The 20,615-nt window shown below is 33.8% G+C and overlaps 1 protein-coding gene and 2 pseudogenes across 2 annotated transcripts; 1 reads left to right on the forward strand and 2 right to left on the reverse strand.

Moving 5' to 3' along the window:
* Window positions 1-357: 357 nt before the first annotated feature.
* LOC104771889 (F-box/kelch-repeat protein At3g16740 pseudogene) lies at window positions 358-1,764 on the reverse strand (annotated as a pseudogene). Its single transcript, XR_015592374.1, has one exon. The product of XR_015592374.1 is annotated as an F-box/kelch-repeat protein At3g16740 pseudogene (transcript).
* Window positions 735-3,990, forward strand: LOC147919815 (uncharacterized protein At3g43530-like). Its single transcript, XM_087504252.1, has 5 exons — window positions 735-865; window positions 1,893-2,629; window positions 2,714-2,872; window positions 2,953-3,493; window positions 3,577-3,990. Exons 2-5 carry the CDS (start codon window positions 2,126-2,128, stop codon window positions 3,771-3,773), a joined length of 1,401 nt encoding a protein of 466 aa, XP_087360378.1. The 5' UTR covers window positions 735-865; window positions 1,893-2,125; the 3' UTR covers window positions 3,774-3,990.
* A 411-nt stretch (window positions 3,991-4,401) lies between these two features.
* On the reverse strand, window positions 4,402-6,184 carry LOC147919816 (uncharacterized; annotated as a pseudogene).
* Window positions 6,185-20,615: the final 14,431 nt, after the last annotated feature.

Consider the following 20,615-nt stretch of genomic DNA (forward strand, 5'->3'; position numbering starts at 1 on the left):
GACATCACGAAAACCGATGAGCGTGTGTTTGCAGAGCTCTTGGGTGTGTCGAGCTCCGGTGGTAACTCTAAGTCCTCAAAGATTATATAAGCTGAAGGCAAGATAGGAAACAGACGAGGAACTTACATAGTAGCATACATACAAACTGATCACAGCTAAAACTATGATATAGATTCTGTCACCAAGTATAAACAAAAACTATAGCTCCAACTTCAAAGGTTCAATGCAAGATCACATTAAAAAAAAAAAAAAAAAAAACTCCTACGAGACAGAAGAAAACCCTACAAGAGAAAGGCAGAACCAAAATGCACTTGGCTGATGTGTCGATGGAAGAGCCAAACAAGATCACACAGAGTATTCTGAAACGCAATGCGCTGGATATATAATATAACAGGATGCACAAAGCAAAAGAAACAGAGGCCATGTTGTCTGGGATACAAAATAATAAATCATAGATAAGAAAATAAACAATCTTATAAACTTTAAACGACAATAGATTAGGCTGTTTTATGGTTGGCTCGTGGAGCAGCTTGCTTGCTTGATTTGCACTGAGCTCGGAACATAAGAGCACCCAAGTGGCCAACAAGTTATTTTTCTAGATTCGCCAAGATCCACTGTCTTGAAGTAGCCGTTATTTCCAATGATGTAAGCTATGTTGCGAGTGGAGGTACGAAAATCAGATGTACATCCACCATCTCCTTCTTTATCAAGAACCAGCGCCACCTTCTTCTTTTCATCAACGAAGAAACTTCCAGCGGAGAATAAGAAGGGAAAACCAGTCAGAGGTTTCATATCAACCATTAGCAACACCTTGTTCCACGACACAACATTGGGCTCTATCCTGCTGCTAATCCATATCTTCAAGGTATATGAACAACTTCTTTTCTGCCATAACACTGCAATCTGTTTTCCCCTAACACTTGATAGAGCCACAGTATCTAGACCACCGAAAGGCTGAAAAGGCAGAGGCAGGCGCTGTCCAAATTTCTCCGTTGTGAAATCAAAACAGAGTACGAAAAAAGGGCCATGGGATCCATGTTTCTTATCTTGGGCAATCCAGTAAGTGTTGCCACCGAGAGACAAGCCATGTCGGAAAAATCCTATATCCCAGTCCGGATTGACATGAAGAACCTTCCATGAATTAGACCTAAAACTGTATATTTCAAACTCACAAATACTCGGCTCATCCACAAATCTCAAGACTTTGTGGCGACGAAGCGAGTACTGATAATTCCTCTCGTATCCAAGAGCATACCTGTCCAACAAGTGTAAAGAAGTTCTGGGTTCGATCCACCTTGTTTAAGGGTTCCAAACAACAATAAACCATTGCAGTGAAAGATTTTATACATGTCAACTCGATCTTCATCGTCTAGGCTAATGAGTTTACCTATAAGATCTATAGATGGATTAAGGAGATTGACGCTGAATAAATAAAGCCTACAATCGAGAATCACTGCCACTTGAAACTCCTTCCTCTGCTTCTTCTTTGCTTCACCGATGTAAAGCATTGTAAAGGTGCGACTTTTGGATAAAGTGTTCCACTTTTTGCAGGTCGATCGCACTCCTCTCAGCGATGTCACTAGAAGCCTAGAGAGCACCTCCTCTGCCATCTCCTTTGGAAGATCGGAGAGCATCGTCGGGTTATTTGTTTCACGAATACAAATCGAATCTGGATCAATGTCTGGAAAGCCACAATCGGCGCAAAAAAAAGCTAGAATGCTCTCCGATCTTCCAAAGGAGATGGCAGATAATGGATCTGATTATTAGGATTAGGAGGAACTGATAGTAGAATGAACTGGTTCAGCTGGTTCAACTAGTTCAACTGGTTCAACTGGTTCAACTAGTTGAAGTGGAATTAAGAAACTAATTCAATTCTGTTTGAATTTGTGCAGGATACAAATGATGATGATGTTGCCGAAGATGATGATTCCCAACCAATGCAGCCAGAAATGATGTTCGACGAATCTGAGTACACCAAAGCGGGTAAGATTATCACTAGGTGTAGTGTGACCCAAACCGTGTCATTCATAGAGAAATGCCAGAAGAAATAAAGTGGTTCAGAAATCATTCCCAGTTCATACATATGTTCCACATGCCTAAGGAGCAAAACCACATAACTTAAAGTATGTTGATGCTTCTGCTTCGCACAGCTCGTACTGAGATGGAAAAAGAGTGTTGGTTTGTGGTAAATGGAGTGCCTATACGGTATTCGTTGAAAGAGCATGCCTTGCTAACCGGATTGGACTGCCATGAATATCCGAAGGGGTATGAGGAGTTGGGAAGCTTAAAATTTGTGAAGAAAATGTTTGGGAGGACTGAGAGAATTAAAATAAAAGATGTGGAAGAGAAACTGAAGAAGATGCAGAAGAAGAGCAGTATAGAGAGGAAAAAGCTTACTATATTGTTGTTTTTATGCAAGGTAGTGAAAGCAAACTCTAAGGGTGATGGAAACATAGATTCCTTTCTTCTAGGAATTGTTGATGATTTGAGCACTTGTGAGGACTTCCCCTGGGGCCGTTATACATTTGAAGAGTGTATGAAAGGGATCCGAAGTTTGATGAAAAACTTAAAAGGCAGTGTAAAACCAAAACCTCAACCTGCCTTTTCTGGATTCATTGTTCCTCTGGAGGTATGTATCATTATTTCATGCTTGTCAGTTTTGAATTTGTATATTTATGATATTAACACTAAAAAATTGGTACTGTTTGTGTAGATTTTGGCATTTGAGTGTATCCCACAACTTGGAAGAAAATTTAGAGAAGTTGTACTCGCTGAGGATGACTGCCCAAGGATGTGTAAGCACAAATTCACGGAAAGTGCCATGAAGGGTTTTCCAATGGAAGATATCAATGAAGAACTTGGAGATAGCAAGGTAAGAGTTTCTGGAGTTATTTGGTATTATTATAACTTGTTCTCTATTTCATTTGAAGATAAATATGTTTGCATTCACAGATTATAACTAGCATCTTGGAACCAAACTCTGCTGAGAGATCATTGTTGCGTCGAATCATAGATGATGGTTTTGATGATGGGATAGGTTTTATTGATCCAATGGTTGATAGTTGGAGAGAGCGTCTGGCCATAGAGAAGAAGAAGATCTGTTGGAAAATTTTGTACGACAAGGACTTGCGTTCTCGGGGTTTGCTTGAAAAAGGTGAAGAAGCCCATGAAGTCGGAGAGGAAGGCCCTGAAATCGGTTCAGATGAAGTCCCTGAGAATCTAGCTGCAATAGTTGCATCGATTAGCTCCCTAAAGAAAACAATGACCAATGGCTTCGAAGACATGATAAAGAAGGTTACTAACTTGAGTGGGAGAGTGGAAGCTCTAGAACTATATGTGTCTGGTGCGATAGAGAAGGAAGAAAAGAATGGGGTACAATTTGGGACACCAATGGATTATCAACAAACGGATTATCAACCAAATGAGCAATCAAGGCAATTGGTGGTATGTAGTGGAACCCGTGGCCATATTTCTCCAGCTGTGTGTGAAACTAGTGAGTATTTTGGATTTGGTTCATTTATATAAAGTTTTTGATTCCTAGAATTGTTGATTTAGATTTGGTTCTTAAATATGAAGGTGGCAATGAAGAGAATAGCGAGAGTGAGGTGGAGGTGCAGGAGAAGAAGAAATGCAAGACTCAAAAGGAGAAGAAGATTAAAGAGAAGGTGAGTGAAACTCTAATAGAAACTGGGAAGAAGCGAGAAAGGCAACCCTCCAGGCTCATAAGGACACCCTTTGCAGTGGAGCCTAAGCGACAGAAGAAGACCAAATGATGTGTTTTTGGATTAAGTCGTTGTATTAGGTTGTTTGGTTGTTGGATTAACTCGATTGGTAAAACTATAATTTCTTTTGGTAATTAGGCGTGGTACAACTATGCTAAGTGTGGTATAACTATGTTTAGGGATAACTTTGTTTGGTGTGGTACAACTTTGTTTGGTGTGGTACAACTATATGTCGTTTTGGTACAACTATATTATGTTGGTACAACAATGTTTAATGTGGTACAACAATGTTTGGTGTAATGTACAACTAATTAGAAGAAGATGATAAATTAAATAAGTTGCTTTGATAACAAAGTTTCCGAAGTTTCAGCTTAATCAAACAAACATAATTAGAAGAAGATCAGAGGAGATAACAACACAAACAAGATCATTAGGGACAACACAACAAGATCATTAGGGACAACACAACAAGTTCTACCACTTGCGAAGTAACTCCCTCAGCCTACCAATCTCGAAGTCTTTCTGGGCTAATCCCTCCTTAAGTTCATCAATCTCAACACGCATTACACGCAAAGTCTCTCGAATTGACTCTAACATAGGGTTTTGGTAGGCGTGTTGAATAGCCTCCTTCTGCTGAGTAATTTTGATGTCTAGGTGTTCCAGCTCCTCTTCAACTGCCTCATCCCACCACTTTGAAAGGTGTTCCTTGATTGCTAGTAACTATGTTGTACTTGTCTCCTTCAAATTGGCACCTTGCCCATTTGTCAATCTTGGTCCTCTCATCCAGAAACTTAGCAGCTTTTGGGAACCTGCTCCTAAAATCAGCATACTCTTTGTTGAACTCAACTTTAGTATAAAGATTAGCACAATCCCTGAATTTTTCTGCTGCTGTATCCTTGTCATACGTAATCCGATCTCTTTTGTTTTGCGACAAATGCCAAACACAATTGCAATGAGATGCGCTCGGGTACAAATCCGCCACAGCCTTGATAATGCTTGAATGTCTGTCACTTATAAAAAGCAATCCAGGAATATTCGGTATAAGGCTTTTCAAGTTTGACAAAAACTAGTTCCAACTATCATTATTCTCACTATCAATTACACCAAACGCAAGGGGGTATTGGTGATGATTAGGATCCTGAGCTGTTGCAAAAACTAACATACCACCATAGACAGTCTTAAGGTGAGTTGCGTCCATAACTATCACTTTCCTCATTGCACTGAACCCTTCAATGCTAGCGCCCAAAGCGATGAACATGTACTCGAACCTATTTTCTTCATCCAATTCCACACTTGTTACTGACCCAGGATTGACCTCCCTTAACATGTGCAAATAAGAATACAACATCTTGTAACTTGTTTCAGGGCTCCCCCTCACATCACTAACATGTTGTTTTTTCCCTCTCAAGGCAGTAGAGTAGGAACAATCCAAACCAAGTCTTCCTTGAACAAGAGGCATGATGTTTTTAGGAGTCGGTGTATCAAACTTACCTGGATAGTCTGTATGCAAAACACTTGCTACCAAACGTGGTGTGCCTTTTTGTTTGACATAGCTTGTACTCTTAACACACCGAGAGCATGTATGTCTTTCTATGTACCCGCACACTCCAATATTCTGATTTCTTCACTTTTGCAACTAGTAAATACCATTTAAAACCTCTTGCAGCTTGAGTACATCGTACCATAAGTCGCGTCGGGTCTAACTTAACCGCCTTGACACCAAAACAATTCTCATTTGAAGCTCTGTTTAACAAATCCCAAACCACCTCCTTAGAAGCAAATTCTTGGTCTATTTCTAAACCCATACCATCTTCCCATTCTTTAACAACATGCACTTTTTCTTTAAACGGAAGCTCAACATATTCATGCCTAGCATCCACAAAGTCATCCATCGGTTGATCTACAGCCACAATTTCTTTACCTGATACATTCTCACAATCTTCATTATTAGCATTCTCCGTCAACTCCTCAATGATCAGCTCCTTCTGTTGATCCCCCTCTTTGTGAGTAGTCACGATTGCTGCATCATCAACTACATCATCAACTCTACCATTGGAGTCCAACACCACATAATTAACACCATATGAACTTCCTCGCTCCGCTCTTGAAAGTTGCTCGCCCCCATTCATAAGTTCTGACTCACCAGAAAACTCCACACGCAAAACTGGTCTTAGCCCATCTTTATCCAATGACGTTAAAAATACATAAACATCCTCGTCATCGAAAATAATTGACTCTCTTCGACCTTCACATAGACTGTAACTTAGTCTCACCATTCCTGTGGCTCTATCTATCGCCATCTTCTTAAAGATCTTATCCGTTAGCACTAAATAAGTTATCTTCTCTAGCGATGTAGTCTTCAACAATACAACATATAAAGAGCTTTTCAAAATCCACTCATGCTCTACTGAATATGATCCTCCATAGTCAAAATGTACGTTTACTAGGATGTTCTTCTTCATCGACACCTGAAAATATATAACAATTACGATTTCCAGAAACGGCTATAACTCATGTGTACCAGCTGTCCCAAGTTGTCCTCAACAGTAACAGTTGAACCATCCCCTTCGTCCCTCTCCAACTTTCGTAACATCCAATAACATCTACCAACTGGGAAACTACATCATTCCCCACTCTAAACATACAATTACCCAACTACATTCTAATAATTACCAATGTATTTCATATCAAACTCATAATAAAATCCATAATTTTAATTTCACTCATCTCACTTACTTTCTCAAATCGTGGATGATAGGGGAGTTATTTTGACTTACCAACTGAAAGATGGAGGCAGCAAGGGGATCCAGGCAGCAACGGACGCGTCAAGGTAATTCAAGCAAAACAGGTGGGGGATTTCGGGATATCAGAAATGGAAATGGAAAAAAGAGAGAAATGGGGGATTTCGGATCGGGCTCGTTTTAATTTTCTCACTCTCGGATCCAGAACGGGTTGGATCGGATCGGGTGGATTGTTATTTTCAAAATTAATTTTATTAAAATCAATTATATCTCTTCTCCTTCATTAAGGGTAAAGTCGAAATATCACATGCTTCTATGGCATACAGATTAAACACTGGCATGCCAGATTTTTTTTTTTTGTTTTATGGCATTTTGGCCTGTCCCCCATCGAATCTATGATAGAAATAATTTAGGTTAACCTCTTCATCTTTCTATCTAGGCCTGTAAATTCATATCCGGATATCCGGCCTGACCAGATCTGGATCCTTATAGTAAATTTTCGGATCCAGATCTGGATATCTTGATTTTAAGGACCGGATATCCGGATCTGGTTCCTTAAAATATTATTAATAATTAAAATTAATATTAAAAATAATTAATTTAATAATATCAGTTTTTATTTTTAAATATTATATCAAAAAATAATCAAGGAATTTAGGATTCCTTCAAAAAAAAAAAGAATCAAGGAATTTAGGAGATGAATCAAATGACATTCGCGAACTTGAAGATGTGATTAAAAATCTCGGTTATTATAACAAAATGGATGTTGACAGTCTACTCGACTAGATGGGAGAAAATGATACATGCTAACCGAAATTTTAAAAAATCATACCGATCAGTTATGAACAGTGAATCGGTTCGGTTTCGGTTCGGCGGGTTCGGTTCGGTTTTTTTCCATAATACAAATAGAATAGTAACAATAAAATATAAGGAAATTCATGACCACTAAATTTCTCACTTCGTGTCAACAGTAGTGGTATAAGCAAACCAAATGTAACTGAATTCTGTATGTGAGGCTCCGGTTCAGAGCATCTAATGAGCTTCAAACGATCATTTTCTTGCCAGAAAGAGTTGGAGTTCGCCGTTGGGGATATGGTTTACCTCAAGACCGTCACCTATAAGGGTAAGGACCGATCTGCGTTGACTAGAAAACTGAGTCCAAGGTACATGGGACCGTACAAGATTCTGGAAAGAATTGGACAAGTAGCATATCGGTTGGATCTGCCGCAGTCAATGGTTGCATTTCATAAGGTGTTTCATGTTTCTATGCTAAGGAAATGCATAAGCAATGGAGAAAACGTGACCACCGAACCACCATCAGACTTGCGGGAAGATTTGATAGTTGAGGGAAGACCAGTTTGAATTGTGGGAAGAAAAGTAAAGGCTGTTGGCCGAAAGAAAGTCAAAATGATTCAAGTTCTGTGGGATTGCGATGGTGAAGAAGAAACTACTTGGGAACCAGAATCCAGAATGAAGGAAAAATTTCCTAAGTGGTTTGAGAAGCAGGAAACTGAACCAAAACAGAAAGAAAAGCCGAGGAAAGGCAAAGATTCGAGGACGAATCTAGTCCTAAGTGGGGGAGAATTGTAACACCCGTAATCCACGGACAGAACTGGGCGGGATTGGGGAAAAGGTCGAAGTGTTGGATTTGTAAGGAGAAATGGCAAAATCTTGAGAGGTTATTCTCGGGAAACACATAAGGTGTGCAAGGGAATCCGAATGTTCAAAGGACTTAGTCTGAATCGAAGGAATGATCGAGGAATATGAGTTTATATCGAGAAATCCTATCTGTGCGGGTGAATTCCGAGCTCGAGTCAGCTAGTCCGTGAGTTTCAGAGTGAACTGACGGTTATTTGGACAGTCCGTGTTTTTCGGACATGGTTGGTCGGATTCGGACAGAGTTGGTCGGATTCAGACAAGGCTTGTCAGATTCGGACAGGGTTGGTGAGCGGTTGTTATGAGCTGGACAGTCCGATTGCATAGATTCACTTAGTCTCTGGTTGCTTTGATTGTCCGATTGTTTGCATGTCATGATTTCATTGTTTCTGTATAACTTAGTCTTGGTGATCGACTCAGTTCACGCGGGGGTCTAGATCAGACAGCACACTCTGGGGCAGTAATGCTCGCGGTGGCTTGTCTGGTTGTGGGAAGACTGCCCGGTGACTCTGAGGGGTTACGCTTGGCGAGTTTCTGTCATGATAAGCGTGTTGACTCCGTGAATTGACTGTATCAAAACTCTCAAGCATAGATTTTCCGCTTCTAGATTCATGACTTGCTAATACATAGAATCTTATAGAGGAATAAGAATTGGATTATGTGCTTTGTGTTATCTTGGAGAAGTCTTATCTTTGGTGAGCTTACATTGAATTTTTGACTTATCTTGTTTGGAAACATTGTTCTTACAACCTCGGACGGTATTATGGACCACGAAGAAGCTAGGAGAAAGAATGTTGGTGGGAAGGTTCTTGAGTTGCTCTTAGATGTCTCTATCATCCTAAAGAATGCAGTTAAGTCCTGACCTCATACTATATTATCAATTTGATTAGTTGATTGATTACACGAGCTTTCTCTGGTAAATGCATAGGTTGATAGTATAAGTATTAAGTATTAATATTGTATTTAGTTAATCTTCTGTTAATGATTTTCTGATAGACTCCTCCCAAAGAATCGACACTCGAAGTTGGTAGAAAGATAATTTTTTTCTTCTATGAAACCGTAAAGCTTCAAAGAACAAATGATGTGGATCAAATGGTCTCACAAGGGTTGCGGAAGGCCCTTGATATTCCACTTTGCTACTTTCGGATATGACTCACCAAAAATAAACAAAGGATTTCGTTTGATATTACTCACAAACGAGATTGATCTAGAAAATGAGAGAAAGATTTTTATTCAAAAGACTAGATAATTTTGATAATGAGGTTACATGAGTTTTTAAAGAGAAAACAAAGACTTGCATGAAGGAGAGCGAAAACAATAATTCTCCTTGAAAAACAACATATTGTTATAAATGGATAATCATAAGAGTGATTATCCATCACTTTGATCTTATCTTCTAAACTTGGTCCCCAAGTTACTTAGTGATCAAGTAACTAATGCTTATCCATTTACTAAACCTCTATATATATATGTGCTTTCCTTCAATTGTAAATATATGAACAATAAAAGAAGAAGAGTAAGAGAGAAGATGTAATAATAAGAGTAAGAGAGAAGAATTCTTTCACTTACCTCTCGTCTCTCTCTTTCTATAGTATGTATATATTATACATACACATATATACATATACATATATAATATAATAATTTTATATTTTACGTTATGTTTTATAACACGTTATCAGCACGATGTCTTTACTGCTGGAGCTTTTACGAGGTAAGTAAATTTATACTGCTTTGATTTATATTTATAGAACATAAATATTATAGACATCGTGAAATTATGCCTTTTTCTGGATTGATCGTCATAAATTGTAGGCGTTGCCTCCTTTACGATCAAATCTATAGCTAAATCATATCCGGATAGATCGTTAGATGGTAGGCTCTGCCTCCTTTACGATCAAATAAAAGTTATATCTTTTCCGGATAGATAGATCGTTATATATGGTAGGCTCTGCCTCCTTTACGATCAAATAAAAGTTTTTTTTTTTGGATAGATAGATCGTTATATATGGTAGGCTCTGCCTCCTTTACGATCAAATAAAAGGTATGTCTTTTCCGGATAGATAGATCGTTATATATGGTAGGCTTTGCCTCCTTCCAGATCTAACAAAAAACAATGTCTTTTCCAAAAAGATCATTAAAAATGGAAGGCAATGCCTCCTATATGATCAAATATAAAGGCTATGTCGTTTTTTGGATTGATCGTTATAAGTGGTAGGTTTTATCTCCTTTGCGATCAAATATATAGCTATGTTATATCCAAATTGATTGTTTGATATATGGTAGGCTTTGCCTCCTTTACGATCATATATAAAGCTATACAATATTTGGATTGATCATTTGACATGGTAGGCTTCACATCTCCATCACGATCTAACAAAAGGCTATGTCCTTTCTAGAAAGATCGGTTTTGCCTTCTATACGATCAAATATAAGGCTATGTCTTTTCCGGATTGATCGTTATACATATAGAGGTTCTGCCTCATTCATGATCAAATAAAAAAGAAACCGGATTGATCGTTATACATATAGAGGTTCTGCCTCATTCATGTTCAAAGAAAAAGATTTGTCTTTTCCAGATTGATCGTTATATATGATAGGCTCTGCCTACGCTACGATCAAAGAAAAGTTATGTCTATTAAATTCTTATATATAAGGCTATAGCTCTTATTTTATTTTCTGAATTTATGTTTGTTTATTTAATTTTGTTTATTCATAAACAATAACTATATGTGTTATATGAGATTTAAAGATAATGAAATATCTTTAAAATCAAAAATATATTTCTCTTATGAGAATATATGAAGCACATGTCAGTATATCATAGAAAGTGCAAACATAATTGGAAGGTCTAGGTGAGTTAGTCTCTCGACTTTCAAAGACATCAGATTCATAATTATCGATGTCTAGCATTCTCTGAAGTCTCAAAGAAACTCATGAAGTTTCAAAGACATTTTTTCTTAATAAAATTATTATGTTTAGACTATAAATAATTATGGTATCACAAGATCGACCATATTGGAGACATGCATGTATATGATTATATCATGAAAGAAAGATGGCAAAATAATAGTATATATGAAATTCTTTTATGCTTCAAGTATAACATTGCCGGTCAAGCCATCCCGGTCAATCAATGATCTTATAAATCATTGAGAATTTGTTCAGAGGAACAAAAGTTCTTTCAAAAGTATTGCATGTCCCCGTTCACATTTCATGAGGTTGTAAGCAGTGCACTTCATTCATATTTCAGGTAACATCTAATTTATGTTGAAATTATTTAAATTCATTTAAATTTATATCTATTGTTTATGGAGTCGATGATTATATACCTCCTCCTTAATTCTGTAGTAGGCTATGCCTCCAGAATCATATAGTGTTGGTCCATTCACCATCCTTTTGGATTAACAAGCTCATTGTATATATATGATGGTTTGATTTATTTAATAAATCCCCAAATTAAACCCCAAAAATAAACGATCTAAAAATAAGATTTGGTCAAAGATGAATGGTCATAAAAAGTCATCATCTTTAGAGGGGATAATACTAGTCTCACATCTTTATAAGGATCTAAGATAATACACATGACCCAAATCGGTATGTTGTTGATCCTAAAGTGGGATTCAGTACGAGATGAATGAACTCCAAGAGTTATCATCTCGAGGGGGAAATTAAAGGAGTCCCACATCGATAATAAGTCGATAAACTTTGGTGAATTTGATACCCCAGAGCGATATAACTCTAGTGAAGTCATATCCTATAGTTTATCACATATATATGTTGCATGTGATAACATCCATGATGTTCACTCTTGAAATTAGCTATAATGAATCGTTCATAGCGCAACCCCAAGAGATTGCAAAACGGTTCTTGGTGATTTAATCTCCATGTCAAAACATGGAACATGCAGTTTTGCATGTAGTCGATATTATATATGAGACCAACAATCTATAAAGAAATATTTCTCCCATGTTATGTATTCATGGTTGGAGATCAAATATATCTCATTTTGAATCTTATGGGTGTGTGATATATATTTTAAAATGCTCCTCCACACCGCATAAAAATATCATCCACAGAGGATGAAATATATAGATGCGGGAGATGAATCTCCGCTCTAATAATGTTAAAGCCATCTTATGAGAGATGTGCTTATTGCAAGATTTGCATATCATCATGTTGGATGATAAAGATCCCATCACTATGGGGAAATCATATAATACTTTGGATCTTTGAACAAATGAATATATTGAATGTGAACTTGATTGTTCAAAAGTTCAAAAGACCACTATTCAAAATGTATACTGGAAATCAAATGCAAAAAGCTGATGAATGAGATTCATATTGATCCTCGCTTAAATGAATATGAACTTGTAGTTCTGAGAAATCTCTCATCCCAACTAAAAATGCTCCAATAAAATATGTCTCTGGCGGATGACATACTAAGTCTATGACACATAAGAAACGTGATAGACTACTATGGTTCCTAAGATAAATAAAATCCTCAAAAAGAAAAAGAGCAAATTAAAAAGAGATTATACTCTCAAAAGAGGAGCAAATGAACTCCTAAAGAGGAGTAGATAGACTCTTAAAGAAGAGCTAATAGACTCATAGAGATGAGCACATAAACTCCTTAGGAGGAGCAAAGATACTCCTCAAGAGGAGCAGAAAAACCGATTGATATGGTTAATAATGAAATCAGGTACCTGAATAAAATCATTTATATAATGATTAAAGAGATCTCGATTAACCATGTCATCATGGGAAATATAGAACCAAAAGACATAATGTCGACAATAAAATGATATAGCGCAAATGTGATTAATGAGGATCATAAATCTCCGCTCTGTGAGCGTATAAAGATATATATTGGCCAATAAAGAGATAGTCAAGTCTATATTAAACTCGTATGAAAGACGAGTAATTTTTGGACTAGTGGTCAAAACATCAAAAGGGTATAATGATATATAACAAAATGGTGTGTCGCGCCATGTTTAGTTTAAGTACCCAATATCAATCAAAATTGATGTTATATGATGACTTGAAGTACATCTCATGGGATGCTTGAAGAGCTTATCCCGAAAGATATATGATATCATAATTATGTTCTCGAGAACTCATAACAGTGATGATTTTGAACATCATCAAAACTCTTGAAGAGTTATTTGGAATAAAAGATCTTGGAAAGACAAATATGTCTCCAGATATTCCAAACTAAATATCTATCGAAATAGATGTTATACTAATCACTTCTAAAGGAAATCATATATATATAGATATAGTCATATTAGATTATATATAAATGCTGACGAGCATTTATATATCTTATGAATTGTGCATATTATTTTCTACTAATCTCTTTGCAGCATATAACTCATTATCTATGAATAGATTTTGAGTATGAGTTAAAATGTCTCTTCTATTGCAAAAGTATGATTAACTTGGGCTTAATATATTTTGGAACCCCCAAGTTTGGTCTAGTTATTTTTGCAGATGGAAGATTTATATCGGATCAGTATAAAGATATATCGCAAAACAACGACTTCGTGACGTTTCATTGATAGATTTTTTGGCTATCGCTTATTCAAGTCATACCAAAATAGTTGTGCTTCATATGCCATATCGAGAATGGCTCAGATGATGCCCAAACATCAACCAATAGTTCTCTACCTAAGATTGGAGCCTCATAACATGTTGGCAAAGAACTTCAAACTGAGGGTTTGATCAGCATCAACTAGTTAATGCTTGTTGAGACCCATTAGCAAGAAGCAACCGAAAGGCAAAAACATATTCCTTTCTTACACTCAAGAATTCGAGAAGAATAAGGAAGTAGTTAGTCAGTCCATCAACTCAAGTAACAATGTAGCAGAGTTATTTACAAAGGTGCTTCCGACTACCTCATTCAGAATGCATCTTCAAAGACCAAAATGCATCTTTTGAAGAAGATACTTCCAGGGGAGAATATGATGATTCGCGTGGCTGCACTCTTTTTCCCTTATCATGGTTTTTATCCCACTGGGTTTTTCCATGATAAGGTTTTTAACGAGGCAGCAAATAACACGCAAAATATCGATCTCAAAGAAGAATGTCAATGGTGAAGGTCTATCTCTCTTCAGAATAATGAAGAGAATGATCGATATGGATCATCTACGGAACATATGAAGAAAAGTAGTCGTTTGTTTGAAGCAAATAATGATCGATATGAGTCATCTATGAAACCTATGAAGAGAAAAGGACTCGTCTTTTCCAGGGGGAGATTGTGTCACTGTACTCTTTTTCCTTTATCATGGTATTTATCCTATATGGGTTTTCTATGATAAGGGTTTTAATGAGGCAGTACACAATAAGTAAATGGTGATGGATAATCAAGGGGGAGTGTTATAAATGGATAATCATAAGAGTGATTATCCATCACTTTGATCTTATCTTCTAAACTTGGTCCCCAAGTTACTTAGTGATCAAGTAACTAATGCTTATCCATTTACTAAACCTCTATATATATAGGGTGAATTACTCAAATGTTACTCATTTTAGGTAATATTACCAGAATCTACAAAAAACTTTTTTATTACTAGAATGTTTCGGGTATTTTCAAAATACCCAGCGTGCCCCTATTTTATGTTACCGGAAAAAACGTTATTACAAAAATGCCATTGCCACGTCAGACGCCACGTCAGAAATCGCTGACGTGTACCATAACTCAGCCGTAACGCGATACAGAGTATGTTGCGGCTGAATTATAGGTATGTTGCGGCTGAGTTACTCAAAAAAACATTTGAGTAAGAGCGGACGGCTGACTTATGAAAATCTGGCTGAGTTACGCCCATAAGTCAGCCAAGCGTTATGGCTGACTTATTAAATTTGGCTGAGTTATGCGCATAAGTCAGCCAAGCGTTATGGCTGACTTATTAAATTTGGCTGAGTTATGCGCATAACTCAGCTGTAGTGATGGCTGAGTTTTCACCTGATGGTTGAGTTGTCAAGATTTCGGCTGAGTTATCGCTACGACACGGTTGAGTTGTCAAAATTTTGACTGAGTTATCACAACGACACCGCTGAGTTGCCATTTTCCGACTGGCTGAGTTATGAAAAATGGCTGACTTATGAGATGTAGTTACGGCTGAGTTATGGTAAAAAAACTATAACTCAGCCGTCATAGGCTGACTTATCGACAAGTCAGCCATTTGACGGCTGACTTATTGGCAAAAGATTAATTACTAGAATGTTTTTCAGTTACGGCTGACTTATCAAACGATACGGCTGAGTTACATATTTTGAGTTCATGAAGCGGCTGAGTTTGGCAGCAATTTTTTTTGCTTTTTAATTACTGTAATGTTTTTCGTGTTGTGGCTGAGTTACATTGTTAACTAAACTTCTTTGTTACATTGCAAATTAAAAAATTAACTACATGCATGCCATAATATTTAAAATCTTATCATATTTAGGTCTATGTCTATTTTCATTTCAAATGATAATAAAAAATAATAATTTAGGAGAAATAAAATAACTAATTTAAAAAGTTATTAAATAAAAGAAAAACAGTAAAAATTATATTTCTTGATATATGAATTAAATAAAAACGAAAAAAATAATTTTTTGTATTATATAACTGAATTTTCGTTTTTTTAAATAAAAAAAATAAATAACTCAACTTACCACATCTTTAACTCATGAAAATTTCCATGATGTTGAATAATCTCTTGAGTTAACAATTTTACAAAGGATATACCTCAAACTTGTACATCAACCATAACACATGATTATTCAAACTCAACTTAAAAAAAAGTAGTTTTGTTAGTGATTGGTAACATTTTTGAATAAAATTTAGGTCTATGTTTATTTTCATTTCAAATGATAATAAAAAATAATAATTTAGTAGAAATAAAATAACTAATTAAAAAATTATTAAATAAAAGAAAACCACAAAAATTATTTTTCGTGATATATAAATTAAATAAAAACGAAATTTTTTTTTTTGTATTATATAAATGAATTTTCGTTTTTTTAATTAAAAAAAATAGATAACTCAACTTACCACATCTTTAACTCATGAAAATTTCCATGATGTTGAATAATCATTTGAGTTACCAATTTTACAAAGGATATACCTCAAACTTGTACATCAACCATAACACATGATTATTCAAACTCAACTTCAAAAAAATTAGTTTTGTTAGTGGTTGGTAACATTTTTGAATAAAAGTTAGGTCTATGTCTATTTTCATTTCAAATAATAATAAAAAATAATAATTTAGGAGAAACAAAATAACTAATTAAAAAAGTTATTCAATAAAAGAAAAACAGTAAAAATTATTTTTCTTGATATATGAATTAAATAAAAACGAAAAAAATAATTTTATTTATATTATATAACTGAATTTTCGTTTTTTTTTAATTAAAGAAAATAGATAACTCAACTTACCACATCTTTAACTCATGAAAATTTCCATGATGTTGAATAATCTTTTGAGTTAACAATTTTAAAAAGGATATACCTCAAACTTGTACATCAATCATAATACATGATTATTCAAACTCAACTTCAAAAAAATTAGTTTTGTTAGTGATTAGTAACATTTTTGAATAAAATTTAGGTCTATGTCTATTTTCATTTCAAATGATAATAAAAAAATAATAATTTAGGAGAAATAAAATAACTAATTACAAAAGTTATTAAATAAAAGAAAAACAGTAAACATTATTTTTCTTGATATATGAATTAAATAAAAAACGAAAAATAATTTTTTTTATTATATAACTGAATTTTCTTTTTTTTTTAAAAAATAGATAACTCAACTTACTACATCTTTAACTCATGAAAATTTCCATGATGTTGAATATGTCTATTTTCATTTCAAATGATAATAAAAAAATAATAATTTAGGAGAAATAAAATAACTAATTACAAAAGTTATTAAATAAAAGAAAAACAGTAAACATTATTTTTCTTGATATATGAATTAAATAAAAAATGAAAATAATGTTTTTTATTATATAACTGAATTTTCTTTTTTTTAATTAAAAAATAGATAACTCAACTTACCACATCTTTAACTCATGAAAATTTTCATGATGTTGAATATGTCTATTTTCATTTCAAATGATAATAAAAAATAATAATCTAGGAGAAATAAAATAACTAATTAAAAAAGTTAGTTTTGTTAGTGATTGGTAACATTTTTGAATAAAATTTGAGTTAAGTCCATAACTCAACTTAAGTCAATAGTAACACATGTTACCAGTCATAGCCTATATCATCTATTTACTTTCAGATTTTTCTTGTGATAACTCAGCCATAACTCACAATAATTCAGCCGTCACATGACCTTTCGTTTTCCCGTAAATATTATAAATCAGCCGTAAAGTCATATATATCATCCGTTTACTTTCAGATTGTTTCTTGTGATAACTCAGCCATAACTCACTATAACTCAACCGTCACATGACCTTTCGTTTTTCCGTAATGATTATAACTCAGCCGTAAAGCGATATTTTGGCGGGAAACCATCAGTTTACCTAATAATAGACATATTTCCATTCTAAATTTAAATTTTGAGTTATAATAATTTTAATATTCAATTGTTGGAGAAATACTTTTAGAAAAATAAAATTCTAAATTCGAATAATAATTATTTAATTATTTGCAATAATATCTTGTAATTAAAAAAGTTATTAAATAAAAGAAAAACAGTAAAAATTATTTTTCTTGATATATGAATTAAATAAAAATGAAAAAAAAATAAATTTTTTGTATTATATAACTGAATTTTCGTTTTTTTAATTAAAAAAAATAGATAACTCAACTTACCACATCTTTAACTCATGAAAATTTCCATGATGTTGAATAATCTTTTGAGTTAACAATTTTACAAAAGATATACCTCAAACTTGTACATCAACCATAACACATGATTATTCAAACTCAACTTCAAAAAAATTAGTTTTGTTAGTGATTGGTAACATTTTTGAATAAAATTTAGGTCTATGTCTATTTTCATTTCAAATAATAATAAAAAATAATAATTTAGGAGAAATAAAATAACAAATTAAAAAAGTTGTTAAATAAAAGAAAAACAGTAAAAAATATTTTTCTTGATATATGAATTAAATAAAAACGAAAAAAAATAATTTTTTTTGTATTATATAACTGAATTTTCGTTTTTTTAATTAAAAAAATAGATAACTCAACTTACCACATCTTTAACTCATGAAAATTTCCATGATGTTGAATAATCTTTTGAGTTAACAATTTTACAAAGGATATACCTCAAACTTGTACATCAACCATAACACATGATTATTCAAACTCAACTTCAAAAAAATTAGTTTTGTTAGTGATTGGTAACATTTTTGAATAAAATTTAGGTCTATGTCTATTTTCATTTCAAATGATAATAAAAAATAATAATTTAGGAGAAATAAAATAACTAATTAAAAAAGTTAGTTTTGTTAGTGATTGGTAACATTTTTGAATAAAATTTGAGTTAAGTCCATAACTCAACTTAAGTCAATAGTAACACATGTTACAAGTCATAGCCTATATCATCTATTTACTTTCAGATTTTTCTTGTGATAACTCAGCCATAACTAACTATAACTCAGCCGTCACATGACCTTTCGTTTTTCCGTAAATATTATAACTCAACCATAAAGTCATATATATCATCCATTTACTTTCAGATTGTTTCTTGTGATAACTCAGCCATAACTCACTATAACTCAGCCGTCACATGACCTTTCGTTTTCCCGCAATGATTATAACTCAGCCGTAAAGCGATATTTTGGCGTGAAACCATCTGTTAACCTAATAATAGATATATTTCCATTCTAAATTTAAATTTTGAGTTATTTAATTTTAATATTCAATTGTTGGAGAAATACTTTTAGAAAAATAAAATTCTAAATTCGAATAATAATTAGTTAATTATTTGCAATAATATCTTGTGATAAAAAGCTCACTTTATGAATTTATTATGCGTGTGGATTTGAGCAGGCACAAAATTAGTGATTTTTCGCGCTTCCCTAACAACACTTTTTGTGACATCGAGTAACGTTTTGATAATTATTAGGAATCTTACAGAACAAAAGACCCAGATATTATTTGCAATAATATCTTGTGATAAAAATCTCACTTTATGAATTTATTATGTGTATGGATTTGAGCAGGCACAGAATTAGTGATTTTTCGCGCTTCCCTAACAACACTTTTTGTAATATCGAGAGACGTTTTAATACTTATTAGGAATCTGACAGAACAAAAGACCCAGGAAAGAATAATACGTTTTTATATTATTGAGAAGACCCTAAACGATAACTCAGCCATAACTTTACCATAATTCAGCCAACCCTCAAATTAAAATGACTAAATAACCGACCAAACCGAACCGAACCGGAAACTATTTTTTCCATTACTTTTGGTTAGTTACGGTTATATTCGGCTTGCTATCAGTTATATTAAGTTAATCGACCTAATTTGGATAACATTTGGATTATTTATGTTTATATATTCATCTAACCGACCCATAACCGGAAATAACCAAAAAGTAATTTCAAAAAATTTAAATTTTCAAATGGTTATCATATTAGTATATCCATATTACCACCTTAAACCAAACATAATATAACCAAAACCAAACTGTTATATTAAAACTCATAATGTTGGAAATATGAACTCCAAACCTCAAACCCTAACCCTAACCCCTAAATGTCATGTTTTGAATGTTATACACATTTTGATCAAACTGTGTAAAAATCAATTTTTTCTATAATTATTACTTTTTATTGCTTATAATGATTGTAATATTCATTTTTTCATTCTATATTTTAATTTTTGAGTTATAATAATTCTAATTTACAAATATTTCATAAGTCAGCCGTTTATGTCGATAACTCAGCCATATCAGTCAATTGTTTGAGAAATACTTTTATTAAAAAAAATTAAATTCAAATTCAAATTCAAATTTTGATTTTCTTTTAAAAATAAAAAAATCGCTAAAATCTCATTTATTACGCATGTGGTTCTTAACAATAAACATAATTATTGTTTGCGTCTTCCCAACAATGCTTTTTGTATTCTCGAGAAGGTATATAATAAATTAATATATCCGTTGCATAACTCAGCCATAACGTTATCATAACTCAGCCAACCCTCAAATTAGAATAACTAAATAACCGACCAAACCGAAACGAACCGGAAACTATTTTTCCATTATTTTTCGGTTAGTTACGGTTATATTCAGCTTGCTATTGGTTATATTAAGTTAATCGACCTAATTTGGATAACATTTTGGTTATTTACGGTTATATATATTCATCTAACCGACACATAACCGGAAATAACCAAAAAGTAATTTCAAAAGTTTTAACCATAGTAGTATATCCAAATTACCACCTTAAGCTAAACAAAATATAAACAAAACCAAACTGTTATATTAAAACTCATAATGTTAGAAATATGAAACCCTACACCTCAAACCCTAACCCTAACCCTAACCCT

The sequence above is a fragment of the Camelina sativa genome, chromosome 20 (genome assembly GCF_030686135.1).
Source record: "Camelina sativa cultivar CO46 ecotype springtype chromosome 20, ASM3068613v1".
In the NCBI taxonomy this organism is placed as follows: domain Eukaryota; kingdom Viridiplantae; phylum Streptophyta; class Magnoliopsida; order Brassicales; family Brassicaceae; genus Camelina; species Camelina sativa.